Source organism: Tripterygium wilfordii, chromosome 14 (assembly GCF_013401445.1).
Source record: "Tripterygium wilfordii isolate XIE 37 chromosome 14, ASM1340144v1, whole genome shotgun sequence".
NCBI lineage: Eukaryota > Viridiplantae > Streptophyta > Magnoliopsida > Celastrales > Celastraceae > Tripterygium > Tripterygium wilfordii.
The window spans coordinates 5792633-5808772 of record NC_052245.1 but is presented as its reverse complement, the minus strand read 5'-3'; the positions used below and the strand labels follow the sequence as shown (position 1 = coordinate 5808772).

At 37.2% G+C, this 16140-nt stretch overlaps 2 protein-coding genes and 1 long non-coding RNA gene across 3 annotated transcripts; 1 reads left to right on the top strand and 2 right to left on the bottom strand.

Annotated features, from left to right (window-relative positions):
- The first annotated feature begins 2020 nt into the window (after window positions 1-2020).
- Window positions 2021-4603, top strand: LOC120014731. The gene is made up of 2 exons (XR_005471619.1): window positions 2021-2927; window positions 3043-4603. It is a non-coding gene; the product is annotated as an uncharacterized LOC120014731 (long non-coding RNA).
- A 5261-nt stretch (window positions 4604-9864) lies between these two features.
- Window positions 9865-11093, bottom strand: LOC120014169 (protein FAR1-RELATED SEQUENCE 6-like). The gene is made up of 4 exons (XM_038866088.1): window positions 10738-11093; window positions 10246-10609; window positions 10024-10161; window positions 9865-9930 (listed from the first exon to the last, which is right to left on the bottom strand). Exons 1-4 carry the CDS (start codon window positions 11091-11093, stop codon window positions 9865-9867), a joined length of 924 nt encoding a protein of 307 aa, XP_038722016.1.
- Window positions 11094-11231: 138 nt separating this feature from the next.
- LOC120014168 (protein FAR1-RELATED SEQUENCE 5-like) lies at window positions 11232-13333 on the bottom strand. Its single transcript, XM_038866087.1, has 4 exons — window positions 13323-13333; window positions 12671-12741; window positions 12499-12555; window positions 11232-12379 (listed from the first exon to the last, which is right to left on the bottom strand). Exons 1-4 carry the CDS (start codon window positions 13331-13333, stop codon window positions 11232-11234), a joined length of 1287 nt encoding a protein of 428 aa, XP_038722015.1.
- Between the last annotated feature and the right edge of the window lie 2807 nt (window positions 13334-16140).

The following is a 16140-nucleotide window of genomic DNA, read 5'->3' as shown; positions in this document are numbered from 1 at the left end:
ATAGAATAATAAAAATAAAATGAATGAATGAGACTTCGTTATGAAAAGAAGAAAGTTTGTGGGGTGAAATTGGAATGCCATAAAGGCTTAAAAGAAACCTTGAAATAAACTTGGGTTGAAGTAAGAAAAAGGAAAAGAAAATAAAGATTTAAAAAAATATATAATAATAAAAGAGAAAAGGGCTCCTGCATATGCGATTGTATTCATAGATGATATTTTGATTTATTCGCCTACTATAGAGAAGCATGAGCAGCATTTAGGAATAGTATTACAGACTTTGAGAGAGCATCAGTGGTATGCAAAACTGAGCGAGTGCAAATTCTTGGTGACAGAGGTGAAGTTCTTAGGCCATGTAATTACTTAGGAGGGAGTGGCGGTTGATGCATCGAAAGTGGAGGCGGTATTGAAGTGGGAGCGACCTAAGAATGTGATGAAAATACGGAGTTTCTTGGGACTAGCTGGTTATTACAGGAGATTTATTAAGGATTTCTCACGTGTGGCTTCATCCTTGACTCGCCTTACGCGAAAGGGAGTTCCGTTTGTGTGGTCGGAGGAGTGTGAGGTGGCATTTCAAGAGTTGGAATGGAAACTCACATCTTCACCAATGTTGATTGTTCTGGAGAGAGATGTGGGATATCTGGTGTATTGCAATGCATCCAGAGTTGGATTAGGATATGTATTGATGCAGCATGGAAGAGTTGTAGAGTATGGTTCGTGGTTGTTGAAGACACATGCGTGTAATTACCCAGTGCACGACCTTGAATTGGCAGCGATAGTATTTGCATTGAAGTACTGGAGATATTACTTGTATGGAGAGTGATTTGAGATGTTCTTAGATCACAAGAGCCTCAAGTATCTCTTCACGTAAAAAGAGCTGAATCAGAGGCAACGGAGGTGGATGGAGTATTTGGAGGACTATGATTTCTCATTGCATTACCATCTAGGGAAGGAGAATGTAGTTACGGATGCCTTGAGTAGGAAAACCCGAGTTATGAGGATGGCGGTGCGAGAGTAGGAGATGTTGGAGACGGTTGACAGTTTTGGGTTGGAGCTACAGGAAAAGGGTAGCCGAATGTACTTGAGAAACATTGCTACTTATCCTGTATTGATACAGAGAGTAATAGATGCTCAAATTGGAGATGTTACATTTGACACTTTTGAGGAGAAGAGTGGTTGGACTAGAGGCACGGATGGAGGAGTGTGATTTGTAGGTAGATTGATAGTACCTGAGGATGAAGAGTTACCTGAGGAGATTTTGAGAGAGGTGCATCATTCAAGATTTGCTACGCATCCATGGGGTACCAAGATGTATAGGGATTTGCAGAGGCAGTTTTGGTGGGGAGGTATAAAGGCCGATGTTGTTAGGTATATTACGAATTGTCTTACTTGTCAGCAGGTGAAGGCGGAGCATCAGAGGCAGGCAAAGTTGTTACAGCCACTTCCGGTGGAAGAGTGGAAATGGAAACATATCACGATGGATTTTTTGACGACATTGCCAAGATCTCCTCGTGGGCATGATGTGATATGGGTGATTGTGGATAGATTGACGAAATTGGCACATTTTCTTTCGGTTAACAAGACAGACACGTTGGAGTCCTTAAGCTGATTATACATTCAGGAGATTGTGAGATTGCATGGAGTACCATTTTCTATAGTATTAGATTGAGATCTACAATTTACTAGTAGGTTCTGGGAGAGCTTGTAGGAGGCATTGGGAACAAAACTGTGTTTCTCTCCTGCGTTTTATCCAGAGAGTGATAGTCAGAGTGAGAGGACAATTCAAATATTGGAGGACATGCTTCGGGCATGCGTTATGGATTTCGGGGGTAGTTGGGAGGATTATATTCCTTTGGTGGAGTTTGTATACAACAACTCCTACGAAAATAGCATTGAATTGGCGTCATATGAAGCTTTGTATAGGAGACCTTGTAGATCACCATTGTGTTGGGCGAAGGTAGGAGAGACAACATTATCGGATCCAGACTTGGTGAAAGAGACACAAGATAAGGTGGAAGGGATTCGAAAGCGGTTACTTACGACGCAAAGTAGGTAAAAGTCCTACGCCGACCTAAGAAGACCATTGGAGTTTGTCATGGGTGATGAGGTAATCTTGAAGGTGAGTCCGTGTAGGGGAATTCAGAGATTTAGCAAGCAAAGGAAGCTAGCTTTGCGGTATATCGGTTGGCTCTTCTTCCACGATTGTTCAAGGTTCATAATGTGTTTCATGTGTCGGTATTGAGAAAATATGAACCAGATCCATCACATGTGTTGGATTGGTCCACTTTAGAGGTGGAAGAAGATGAGACGTATATTTTACAACCATTGCGAATCCTGGATAGACGGGAAAAGGTTACGAGATCAAGTGTAATTCCATTAGTAAAGGTATTATGGTTGCATCACGGGACGGAGGAAGCAACGTGGGAGTTGGAGTTCAAGATGCGGGAAAGATATCCCGACTTGTTCATATCCACGGGTACGTACATAAATTTCAAGGGCGAAATTTTTATAAGGAATGGAGGATGAGGGTCCCAAAATAAAAATAAATAAAATATGGAATAATAAAAATAAAATGAATGAATGGGACTTTGATATGAAAAGAAGAAAGGTTGTGGTGTGAAATTGGAATGTCATAAGGGCTTAAAAGAAACCTTGAAAATAAACTTGGGTTGAAGTAAAATAAAGGAAAGGAAAATAAAGATTTTAAAAATATATATAATAATAAAAGAGAAAAGGGCTCCTGCACAAGCGATTCTCATGTTCTTAAAAAGAAAAAAAATTTGTCTTCCCCTTTTCTCTCCATACACTCATAGTCACCCACGGCAGCCACTTTCGACAACATTCCGGTGAGCTTTCTGACTGGTCAAGGGTGCTTCAAAGTTGAAACCTACACCCACACTTCATTTGCTTAAGAAAATAGAAGGATTAAGGTAAATCTTTAAACCTAGGGTTTGTGGGTTAAATGCGTTTTGCGGATTTAGATTCAATGAGGGTTTTCTTTGTTCAATAACTCAAAATTAGGTTCTAATCTTCTTATATTACTAGATTCATGTGTGGTTCTTGAACCAATTCAGCAGGAGGCTTGGAATTCTTGAGTTGGTGGAACTAACAAGTTTCAAGATAAGGTTTCTTGACTCAAATTGTTCAAATTTAGGTTGGGTTAGGATGAAAATAAATTCTGATAGAAGTTTGATTGTTTAACCTTAAAAAATTAAGATAGAATGTGAATATCTATTAAATGGGTTAGATTGTGGAGTATGGAATGTGAGACTTGAATGGGTTGGTGAATATGGAAACTTAATGGAGCCTATCTTAATGAATAGGTTAGTGAATTGGCGTGGAGTGTACGTTGCTTTCTTGGTGAGGATTGCGAGTTCACTTCGAGGTAGGGATTTCTCACCCTTTTATTTGAAAACACTTTCCAGCTACCGAATTGCTTGAATGGTAAGCTTTGGTTTCCACCTCGAACCTTTCCGTGGGGAAACAAGCCTTGCATGCTTACCATTGTTTTCTTTGTATTAATGTCAATGACAATGTTATTGGTGATTTAATATGGTGAATGTTCATAACCCTTGAAATGCTTGGTCATAAATCAGGCATTGTGTGATTCTTCATGCATCATGATGAATGTATGTTTTTGTATATATATGTTGCACGAATGACGTGAATTCTATGAATTTACATTAGATGCATGGTGGTTCCCGAGGATGGTCCTGGGCTCACGTTAGGTGATGGATGTTATTTGAGCAGGTGTGTGGATGATGGATAGGAGCCTTGTGATGGTCCTAATCCATAGGATTCTCGTAGCGATATTTATTACTACACGTTGGCTAGTTGTCCGACGCTAGAATAGGCATGGCAGGTTGAGATATCACTGTGGGGCCAGTAGTGAGTGGTTACGACCTCATACGTGCCAACTTTCTCTCTAGCGGTTTGAGATTGACGTGATGGATGACTGGTATTTGGTTCTTGGTTTTGGTTGGATGCTAGAGAGAGAGGTAGCGTGGATGGATTCTCGTCGGCTTTGGTGTCATTAGAGGCGGATATGGAGGTTCGGTTGGGTTGATCGGGTGTATTAGTTTTGCATTGCATATTGTTGCATCTATTACACATTATTACTTTTTCATCCTTATTATTCTTTTCTTGTATTCTATCATTTTGTTTCTATTGAGCCTTCTGCTCACCCTATCTATTTTTCTCCCTACAAGTGAGACAGGATCTAGTGCATAGGCTACGGATCAGTAGGAGGACGCGTGACGTAGGTGGCCTGGACTTTTGTGTGTTCTTTTGCGTTTATGTGGTACATGTGTGTGATTATATATATTTGGATGTATATGTATGACTTGTTGTTTGCATGCCATAGTTGTGTGAGTAGGTTGTTGTAGTTGGAGTAATATTCATGTTTTGGAGTGGATTGTATTTGGTTAGCCGAGAGTGGTGTCCTGTGGCTACTGTGTGACTGATGACAATGATGGGATGTGTATGACTATGGACCCTGAGGGTCGGTTTACTTTTGGAAGTGTTAGACATTATTTGGTTTATTGTATGTTTGCTTACAGGTTGGGTTTCCCAATTTATGGGGAGATGCTGTCGAAATTTCTGGTGAGATTATAATGACTTGTCATATAGCACGTGAGGTGCATGTTTTTGTTATCCTTGTCCTTGTCCTTGTCTTTTTCTTCACGCTCCACGGATCAGGCATGACAGAGTCACACTACCTCGTCGCTTTTTCATTCTATAATATAATTCATAGGAAAAAATATGCATCAGAAGTTTAGAACAAGAATATAGATTACACTAAATCACTCATTATTCATTAGTCATTATAGTCCCAAATGCCAAATACTGACATACATACAATTCCACATTTGCAGAATAGAAAGAAAGCTACTTCTGTCCAAATAATTTTTGTACTAAATAGCAAATACTTAATAATGATGACTCCCATCCCATGTAATTAATTATTGCAGGTCTTGTTTTAGGACACAAACACACAAATGGAAAAAGAAAACAAACAAAACAAGCTTAATTAATAATTAGGACCAGATATGTATATTAAGATAAATTACAACATCTTATCCCCTTTTGACCAGAGTTAGCCCATGAATCTACAGTCATATATAATCTTTCCATTTATGGCCTACGATTTTTACAAAACCAACAACATTATTAAACTATAAGTCTATAACAAATACACAAAAGAAGTTCTTTTGAGCAGGGGCGGAGCCACGTGGGGACCAGGGGGGGCCATGCCCCCTAGATTTTGGAAAAACAATTAACAATTATATATATATTTTGTACAAGACATGTCAAATTCTATCAGTTGGTCTAGCGGTAACAATTATGGTTTTTTATATCATATGCTGAGTTCGAATTTTAACTCAACCATATCTCTTTTTTTTCTCTCTTTTTTTAAACCTATCAACATTTATTTTTTTTTAAACCTATTATTCTCCTTTGACCAATATTTCTTTCTTTTTTTAAACCTCCCAACATTTCTTTCTTTTTTTAAATGCTACCGTTTTATTGTAAGTGTTGTGACTCATATCCGAGTGCGACTTCAAGGGGATTGAGGTCCGAGGACTGAGGAGCAGATGAGGTCAGGGTCTTTGTAAGTACGTGGTATCTTTCACTATAATTTTGCTATATAATCAATGAGAAATTAGTTAATTTTTCAGTAACTAACCCTAAAAAAAATTTCGGGGGCGCTGCCCCAGAACCCCCGTCAACTTTTTGGCCCCCCACGAAAATTCCTGGCTCCACCTCTGCTTTTGAGATAGCCCATTCCTAATGTAATCTTCTCTCGAGAAATTAAGAATTAAATCATTAATGCATGACTTATAATTATATAACAAGAACAAGAGCTGTGCACAGATCTGTGGTGCCGTGTTGTGTGTTGACTACTTGACTGTTGCGTGCTGGCTGCGAGACTGAAGTTAAGTGCGACAGTGCGAGTTGCGAATTGTGGACCTGTGGTGCTACATGCTACCTTCGAGACTGAAGTTAAGTGGGCAAGCCTTCACTAAGTTCAGTAGTTCACTGCTTCTGCGGAGTTCTACTATTCTAGCCTTCTAGGGTTATGCCGTTGAGCCATTCTGAATCTTAGAGGATTCTAGAAGATAATCATGACACGATTCAATCTATATTGAATTGGAGTATTGGACTATTGAAGAAGAGGCTTGGACCAACATATGGGCTTTATGAAATAAATATTGAATAATGAATATAAAGTTTAGTAGTCGGGCCAACATATGGGCTTTAGGCCCAACTTTTATTTGAAAGTTGGTTGGACGATATTATCGACCAACCGATAGTTGGGCATTTTAAGAACAATTGCCTGACCCACATATGATGGGTCGATTTTCATTATCGGCCTAACACCTGTGGATCGGTTAACGGTTGATTATCGATTATTGATAATGGGTCAGTTGACCGATAATGGCCAATAATACCGACTCATGCCCAACCCTAGATACACCATATCTTCTTAATGGGAATTGGATTCTCATGTTGTAACCTATTCCACTAAGCCGTGTTGTTATGAAGCAAATGGGCTGAACGAGTGCAGACCCAAACTCAACTTGAATACCATTCTTTTTCATAAATTTATTGGGTCATGGATACCATTTTAGTTACAACAATACCATTTTATTGTCCCTCTTTTAGTGGGCTAAGCTTGGGGATATGGAATATGATTGGCCTCCAAACATGGGCCCACTTAAACCATATTCGCCATTACACCAAAAATCAATACTAGGCCCCACCTTTTTACATCAAAAACAAGTCAGCAAATTTACATCATTGTATCAATACATGTAACATTTCATTCTCATTCCCAACCAACTCTATAAAACACATCTCCAAATACATTTTGTCCCCAAAGCTCACAATTGCAAATGCTCTAACCTAAATTGCGTTGGTGAGCAATGGATAGTACTAAATTTAAGGAGACGTAAATTACCAAACACAATAGACATGTAATGTAAGGTAAAAATAATAAAAAGATCCTAGTGATAACCATCTCAAAACATCTCAGCAATGTGTAGCACTCATTTATTGGGTGTGATTTTCAATAGACTCTTTGCTATGATGTCACCACAACCAATGAATGAGTGTCACACACTGCTGAAATGTTTTTAGGATGGTTATCACAAGGATCTCTAGCTAGCATTGCAACTATTATTCATAATACTCCCCTGCATTTGTGGGTTGGGTAATACCAGACCCAGCAAATGAATAGGTGGAGGCCTGTACAACAGAACCGAGACCATGTCCCGATACCATGTTAAAAAATCTCAGCCTACTCACATACATAATATTGTGCCTTTTGAGTTTATCGATTCCCATGAATACATCGGACACACATGACTCTATTTCTCTTTGAATCGTCTCACTCAATGGTGAGCCACTTGGGTCAAGGGAAAAGGTCTCATACATGTGAGAGGTGAGCTTGTTCTTACAAACTCACATCATTTGGCTTTGCCATAAGATGTGGGACATATAATTTGTAACAAGAGAGGAAGTAAATTCTCCAGATTTTCTTGCTTATGTAACTATATATTAATTGCCTTTTAAGTCACCAAAGTTCTGAAAAAATGCAGGAGCATGTGTTTTGTAATAAATTTTACAGATAATGATTTGCTTGATTGAGTGAACTTATCCACCCAGATAAACGTTTCACCATCAATAAGGACATAGCTTTAGAAACTCTAGCTCAGTGTGCATCTTCAGAAACAATGGATTAATGAGTAAAAATATGACACTTGTACATTAAGAAATTTAGGATCATCTTCTTTTAATATTTATTTCATTAGTTTTACAACACATGTAAAGTTAATCTTTTGTCTACTTGTAAAATCTTTACCTATATAAAGGCATAGAAATTTAATAAAAAGCATAACCTTCTCTACAACAATATTTTCTATACAACTCTCTCATTTCCATTCTCTTTTGTTATTGGTATCAAAGCCCGGTTCACCAAAGAAAGGTTATCAAAGCTTGTTGTTAATATAACTACATAGCTAGCACTTATAAGTGTAGATAGACTACACTTGGCTGTTATGGTAACGAAAAATTATCCAATGGTATATCATTACTGACACATTGGTTATCAAAATGATAGAATACTGGTATATCGTTACCAATACTTCGGTATGATAAATTTATCGTTGGATTCGATACCGATAACAGTAAACAAAATTCAACATCGAAAATTTTAACGATTATCGACACATATATTAAATATATATTAATATTATTTTTAGTTTTAATTTATGACTGTTAGATTCATCTACACCATTGATTAATTTTTATACTTATTCTCACAAGTCACACCTCACTCTCTCTACCTTTGGAGTCTAGTCTCTCGACTCTCATCTGGGGCAGCGCAACTTACCTTCAGTTTCAAATAACATCTCATATCTGCCAGTTCCTCCCTACTACTACCTCAGTTCGATGAGTTTGTCGTCTCTCAAGTCTCAAAACTCATCCTCTCTGTATGGCATCTGGGCTGTGCACACCGCCTCAGTTCAACGAGTCAGCCGATCAACACAGTGCCACTTCACCTCCATCAATGGTCAGTTCGACGTGTTCTCCTCTTCCCCCACCTTCGCCGATCCTGATCTAGGTCTGTTTTTCGAAGATCTTAAGTTTATGACTTATTTGATAAGCTCCTCTCCTTGATCCTCCATGATTGAGCTCCTCTCCTTGATCCTCCAAGATTGAGCCTCTCTGTAAAAGCGTCAAGTTCACCAAAGCTACGGCGTCACCACTCTGCTTTCATTAGAGTTCGTGAAGTCTCTCCATGAATTGGAAATAAATGGGCTGCTATTGAACAATAAGTCTACGGATCCCAGTGAAATCAGTCCCAGTTATCCCAGTGCATAGTTGGTATGCTGAGTTGGAGAAAAATGGGCCCACTTCAACACTATCTCTTAACCATAGTTCCCTCCCCTCTTTTAACCTAGGTTAACCAAATCAGCACCTCTATTTCAAGCTCCAACCCAGGTTGTGCACCTCATCTCTCATTCTTGACATCAATAACGAACTGAAACAATACTCTCCGATCTCAACCTCCACACCGATCTCAAACTTCAAGTCGATCAAGGTCGAGTTTGCAACTGCCAGTGTACGGGCCTTGTTGATCCATCTCCGATTTAGTAAACCGAGTGAAAAAGCGAAGAAGATTGTTGAATCGAATGAAGAGATAAGAAGATGGTTCTGGGTGTGGGGTGGAACTATTCAACAAGTGTTATCTACAGTTGCTTCTCTTCCTTCATGGTCTCAAATCTGTATAGGGAGATTTAGGGTAGTTTAATGGATTGCTTGATTTGAGTTGGTTAATTTTGTGGAATTGATAATGCTGATTTAAGGTGTTTAATCTTCGGTACATATGTAGGCCATATGCAGTGTTGTTCTTGGATCATTTTCGATTTGGGTATATATGCAGTGTTGATATTAGGTACTTGGGAACATTTTCTTGTATCATATTGATCTCCCTTGTAATACATTGATGTTTCAAAACATTTTATTGTCTGGTGATATTAATCTGGCAGGTGAAAATCAATCAATATTGAAGTGTCATTTAGTAATGATAATCAGCCTAGTAAAAAACATGGAGAGATTGGCCCCATTTCTGGAGAAGGGTACCATTTCTGGAGAGATTGGCAACATTACAAAAGAGATTGGCAACTGTGCAAACAAAATTCAACAATAGACTTGTTACATTAACTTCAACATAGTCCAAACAAAACACAACAAAAGACTTGATACATCACCAAAATGGAACTGAAGGAAAAATGAGAGACAAGGAGAGTATCCAAGCTAATTACAACATCATCAATGCATCAGTTAAATATATAATCACATTTAATCTTGGGAAGATCCATCCATATCTAGTTGATATTCACCACTCCCTCTTGATGTTTGACCATCCTGAAAATAAACAAGGTTGATATAAGCAATAATGGAGAAGCAGTTTTAATAAAATTCACACAAATGCTTACTTTAATTTTTTTAAAAAGGCACCTGCGATATAGTTCTAATTAAAGACATAAAATCACCCTCTTGTACTTGACTAGAAGAACCTATGTGACCCTGCTGTGATAATTGTCCATATGTTGCTGTGACAATTGCTTGACTTGGTAAATAAGGAGCATTATCTTCCTGATAAAGAACAAACTAAATTAGACTGTTAAATAAGAGACAATAAGATATCACAAATATATTTAAATGAAATATAAGGCATACCATTAAGTCGTGGACATCTTGTCTTGTTATTTTTTTTTTTCCTCTCCTTTTCATTATCGGTTTCTTCCTAGTACATGGGGAACGTCCTTTTCCTCTTTTGATGACAGGATCATTGGTGACTGATAAATTTTTATTTATAACTATGGGAGTTACTTGCAATGACATATTTTTATTTGCACCTTCGATCCAATTCATGACATTCTTGTAGTGATCTTCATCATCCGCAGCCAAGTCAGCCACTTTAGTGAAAGCACTGATCATATTATCGTATCGCAATTGTTCAGGTGTAGTAATCCATCCATCATAACTAATTTTAACCCTTGTATGACATCTCCGTACATCTTTCCTCCTATGATGTACTTTTCTGGAAGTAAACATATGTTATTGCGGATTAACACGGAAATGACATGTCTACACTGCATTCCTCTGAACTCAAACTTGTAACATGTGCACTTTACTTCAAATTGCTACGCATCAAATAAAACGCTATACACAAATCTTTTTCTCCCTCTCTCCCTATAAACAATATCCCTGGCTACAACATATACTGAAATCATCTCATCACCATCAATTGAAATGATTTGGCAATACATCATCCCTGTTACTTCTATTTGAAATTCCTTAAACTTTGATGTTGTGTAAATTGCTTGAATTTGTTTCTCCATATCGTAGAATGTCACACAACCCACTTGCTTGCAAAAGGATTCATAGTCAGCTTGATATTCCTTTTCTACTTTACTTTTCAAAGCATTCTCATATTGTTCAACGAATTGCTTCAAAGTGGTTTTTGAATGTACATATCCATCGAAAAAAGCATTCATACTTTCACTCCGTTGGGTTGTCGACATTCCTGCCCAAAAGTTGTGCTTCATAAATATTGGAACCCATAAGTGTCTATCATCATATAATGTCGCCAACCAAACATTGTCACTCAAGCCATATATGCTAATTACAGAGTTTCACATATCTTCAAACTCTTGCTGACTTTATGAGTCATAAACAGCCGCTACAAGGTGTAAAGAAATTGAATCATATTCATTGTATGCACCCAGCTTTTCTGGAAATTTCTTCATTATATGCCATAAGCACAAACGGTGCCTTGAAGTTGGAAAAACAATTTCAATTGCGTTCTTCATTGCTCTGTCTTGGTCAGTGATGATTCCAATAGGTGCAGATCCATACATACAAGCAAGCCATGTCTGAAACAACCATGTAAAGGTCTCTGTGTCTTCACTAGAAATTAATCCACATCCTAACAATATCGATTGGCCATGGTGATTAACACCAATAAAAGGAGCGAAAGGCATATCATATTTATTAGTAAGGTACGTAGTATCAAACGTAATGACATCACCGAACTCTCTACATGCTGCCCTGCTCCTAGGATCCGCCCAAAAAACATTTTTCAGTCGACCATGCTCATCCCAATCAATCATGGAAAAGAAGCCTTCATTTTGTGTTTGCATCCTCAAAAAATAGCTTTGCACCGCATTCGCATCTCCGTCACCAAGCCTTAATCGTCTCACTTTGGCGATTAAGTTTCTTGTATCCTTTTCAAGAAATGGAAGATTCTCATGGCCACCAGCTCCAATAACTTGTGCATTATGGCTTTTGTTTGGTCTAATGCCAGCAATATCATTTATTTCAAGTTGCCTCTTAAAATGTAAACTTATTTGACGATTGCACCGAAAAAACCTAGCTTTACTTGGACTCAAACCATGATTGTGCTCATCATCAAAATGGCTCACTATGTATTTTCCATCAATAAATAACCGACCACACATCCTTGCATTGCAACCAATCTTCATGTGAGGACGAGGCTTCAACACATTGTTTGAACGACTCTTCAACTTGTCTGATCGTCCACATGTAAATGTGACATATTTCACTGTCCCATCTTTATCTTTATTCAATGATCTCCGCTTAACTGAAAAACCCTTTTGCTTTCCATATTTTCTATAAAAATCCAGCATCTCATCTATAGTGCTAAAAACCATGCCAGCCTGTGGTTCTTGAACTACCTCATCAGTTTGTAGCATTTCATCTCTTCTGCTCTCATCCTCACCTTCTGAATTATCAACTACAACAGAACCAGTTTTGTTTTGCATCTCACTCTCTTCTGTCGTTCTTTTATCTGAAATATTAACAAGGATATGTGTTGTGTTGATGAAACCATAACAAAGCCTAAATAAGTAAATATACAAAGCAAGTTGGATTGATTCTTCAAATGCATAAGCAAATTATCAGGTAAACAAAGAACATCATACAAATAGAAAGGATCTAACCCACGCAGTTCAAGAAGTATCTTATCTACATTATCAACCAAATATAAAATTTTAGAAAAGGAAGGACTCTTTTTCTCGACAACCAAACGCAATCACGAGATAGAAATTAAAAAAGCATCATAAACTAAAAAGAGGAGTACCTTGGTAGAGAAAATACGGTGTTGTTTGCGAGAAATTTATGTCCTTCAGAAGACTAAATCGTCTGCATTCTCTGACATGAGTTTGCAAATCATGAAAGAACTTTGCGTTAGGTATGGATCCATGTGGAGGTTGAGATTGGCGTGGAGTTGCAGAGGAGTTGATTTGGTTAACCTAGGTTAAGAGAGGGGAGGGAACTATGGTTGAGAGATAGTGTTGAAGTGGGCCCCTTTTTTTCCAACTCAGCATGCCAGCTTTGCACTGGGATAACTGGGACTGATTTCACTGGGATCCGTAGACTTATTGGCTATTGAATCCTGGTGTTAATTGAATGATTGGGCTTTCTTGTTTGGGCTTACTCTTCCCTTTTGGCTCATTTTAGTCTTTAAATAAAACAATTACTTGGGCAATTTTTTTTGAAAGATGTAATAGTAACAAACCAGGGGGTTATAAGAGTCGGTAAATTTACCAAGGACAATGTTAGAGATCCCAAAAATATGATCCCCAAAAGTTCTCCAAATCTATGTGACATTAAAATAATCATTTTTATCATTGATTAAAAACACACATGTAGGACTCACTTCACATCTAACACTCCATATTAAATAGGGGTCACTTTTTGGAGGTCTCAAGCATTATCCATTTACCAATTACTGGCTTACCATTATCGATCCATTGATATATCGATTTTTTCGGCAATAGTAACATTTTTTGAGTTACCGAAGGAATCGGTATGGTAACGGTATTAAGGGTTTGATAATGGTAAACATACCAATAACAACCCTAATAAACACTTGTGTTCAAGAATCAAAAGGTATAACCGTATAACACTTTAATGATTTTTCATCGTTTATTTTAGACGAATTCCTTGTATACAATCTGAGATCTCAACAAGGGAACAAAGAATTCCCGAATTAAGTTCTACAACTTTTTTTATATTAGATGAATTCATTGACCATATGTAGCCAATCCCAATGTTCCCATTTCACAATTACTTTCCAGCCCATTCAAGTAAGCTAGCTTACTTGCTCATGACCAAAGCTCAATTTCCTAGCGAGACAAACATGCACCAAAATCTGTAGTCTTGTGAGTTTTGGAATTGTTACAAGGTTAAACAAGACACAATTTGAAGAAATTGCTTCGGGCCATGTCAATACCAATCAACCCTTCTTGTGGGTATGGGTCAAACCATTGTAAGATGTAGGGGTGTTCATTCGATTTTTAACTAAAACCTAAATGTCCGAATTGACTCGGTTATGATATTTTAGAATTCATAATCGGACCATATACGTTCGGATAACCAAACAGAAATAACCATATTTTTCGAATTAGATCGGTATTTGAAGAAATGAAAGAAGTATGAATAAATCTTAAATAGAGAGAGAAAATAGAGGGATTAAATCTTAAAAAAGTTTGATAAAAACCCATGATAATGATAATAAATATATTTATCTCGTCATAGTTAAAATGATAAAGTCACCATGAGTTACAATTAATCAATCTTAATTTATAATTTGTGTAATGATTAAGTTAATTTGGTATCTTAATTTATAATTTTTTATAGAGTCATAATTAGAGTTCTACAAATACTACTTGGCCTCTCATGATGTCTCAACAATTCCAATATATATATATATATATATATATATATATATATATATATATATATATATTACATATATATGTATTTTTATATATATAATATAAGTTAGTATATAATATGTAAGGTATATAGATATATATTATATGACATAATATATAATATGTAACGTATATAATATAGTATATAATATATATTAATATTTTTTGGTTTTTCGGTTATAACCGTAATCTAAAAAATTCTAAAAATTTACTAAAATCAAAACCGTATCAGATAACAGAATAACCACGGTTGCGGATCGATTATAAACACCCCTAGTCGAATGGGTTCATGGAGATGGCGGGTGAAAGACTGAAAGAGGGTCACATAATGAAATGGCTCCTCAACAAGAAGTGCTACATCACAATGCCATTGGAGGGTTTTGGAGACACAATGGTTGGAACTCTACATTGGAGATACGATTATCCGTGAAGGTTTGCCAATGATTTGACATCCTTGCTTTGGTGACCAATTTGTGAATGGTAGGCATGTTTGGAAGATTGGAGTGCACTTGGAATGCAAGCTAGAGACTTGAGAGAAGTGACATAGAGAGGGCAATCAAAACACTAATGGATACTCTTCATTTCAATCTCCAGATAGTTTTATTATCATTCTATTTTTTTTAAAGAGAAACAAAAGGTTTATTAAATTGGACAAAGCCTAGTGTTGGATAGCCCTACAATATCATCCCAAAGAGAAAGAAGATAGATAACAGAAGGATAAGAAAAGAAATGCACTCCCTAAGACAAATCAAAGCCAAAATTAGCTAACCTATCAGCAATGAAATTAACGTCCCAATAAACGTGACTAACTTTAACCTATCAATTTTGGTCAAAAAATGCCCTTTTAATGGGAGAAATTAAATGAGATTGAACATTTGTAGGACATATCCTTATTTAACCGTACTTAGGGCATCTCCAACAAAGGTCGTAAACCAGTTCGCAAACGGGTAACGGACGATATGCGTACCCATTTCGCCATTTTCGTCAAGCCAACAAAGGTCACAAACCGATTCGAAAGTTTGCGACCCCATTTATGGTTCCAATATTTGCGACTCTGGCAAGGAGAGAGACGAAGGTCGCAAACCGACGCGAGTGTTGATAACCGTTGAGCAACGGCTATGAATAGTGCCGAAAACCATGCATAAATGTTAACATCTAAGTTATGATCGCTATTCGCTCACCCACACTGCCATTTCTCTCGCTCCCACTTCGCTAACCTTTTATCTGGTAAGCTCATTTTCTATTCGTACGAAGTTAGGGTTCAATTTCGAGACTGTGGATTTTGTTGTTCTCTTAGTTTTTTTTTCCAAATTCACAGAGGAATAGTTTGAGATCTCTGCATTTTCATGTTATAAGCTTCCAATCGACCGAAATAGTGTTGAAATTTGGGTAATTTTATTGTGTCATGTACTTGTGTGCGTTTACTTTAGATTCTGAAAGTTGATTTCTGTTTATTTCGTAGCATTGTTGATTTTGATTTTGTGTTTATAAATTATGCAGCTGATGACGTTAGTTTTCGGTTGAACTACTTGTGTTGATGGATTGGTTCAACTCAAAACTTGAGAGATAGTGGGTGTGACCTAATATTTGATTGTTTAGTGGCTCTAAGAATTAAGGCCATTCTGTGTGTAGTTTGGGTTCATCATTTTGTGGTAAGCATAAGAATTCTATAGATGATGTGCTTGTTAGTTTTGTAGTTTGGGTTCTATACCGAATCAGTTCATGAATTTTGTTTTGTAAGCGCACGACTTTCCCAATGTGCAATTGTTGATCTTCTCATTGAATGGATTATCCATGATGGAGAAGTTGAATAATCTTTGGGTGTGAATGG

Excerpts from the sequence above, each read along its gene's own strand:
- LOC120014168 (XM_038866087.1), bottom strand. Across the intron at positions 12,556-12,670 it reads ACCGTATTTTCTCTACCAAG|ATAAGATACTTCTTGAACTG; the intron begins GTACTCCTCTTT and ends TTGATAATGTAG. Across the intron at positions 12,380-12,498 it reads CTATTTGTATGATGTTCTTT|ATAAAAGAACGACAGAAGAG; the intron begins GTTTACCTGATA and ends TTAATATTTCAG.
- LOC120014169 (XM_038866088.1), bottom strand. The coding sequence starts at position 11,093 with ATGTCGACAACCCAACGGAGTGAAAGTATGAATGCTTTTTTCGATGGA. Across the intron at positions 10,610-10,737 it reads AGAGGGAGAAAAAGATTTGT|AAAAGTACATCATAGGAGGA; the intron begins GTATAGCGTTTT and ends GTTTACTTCCAG. Across the intron at positions 10,162-10,245 it reads AAGATGTCCACGACTTAATG|GAAGATAATGCTCCTTATTT; the intron begins GTATGCCTTATA and ends GTTCTTTATCAG.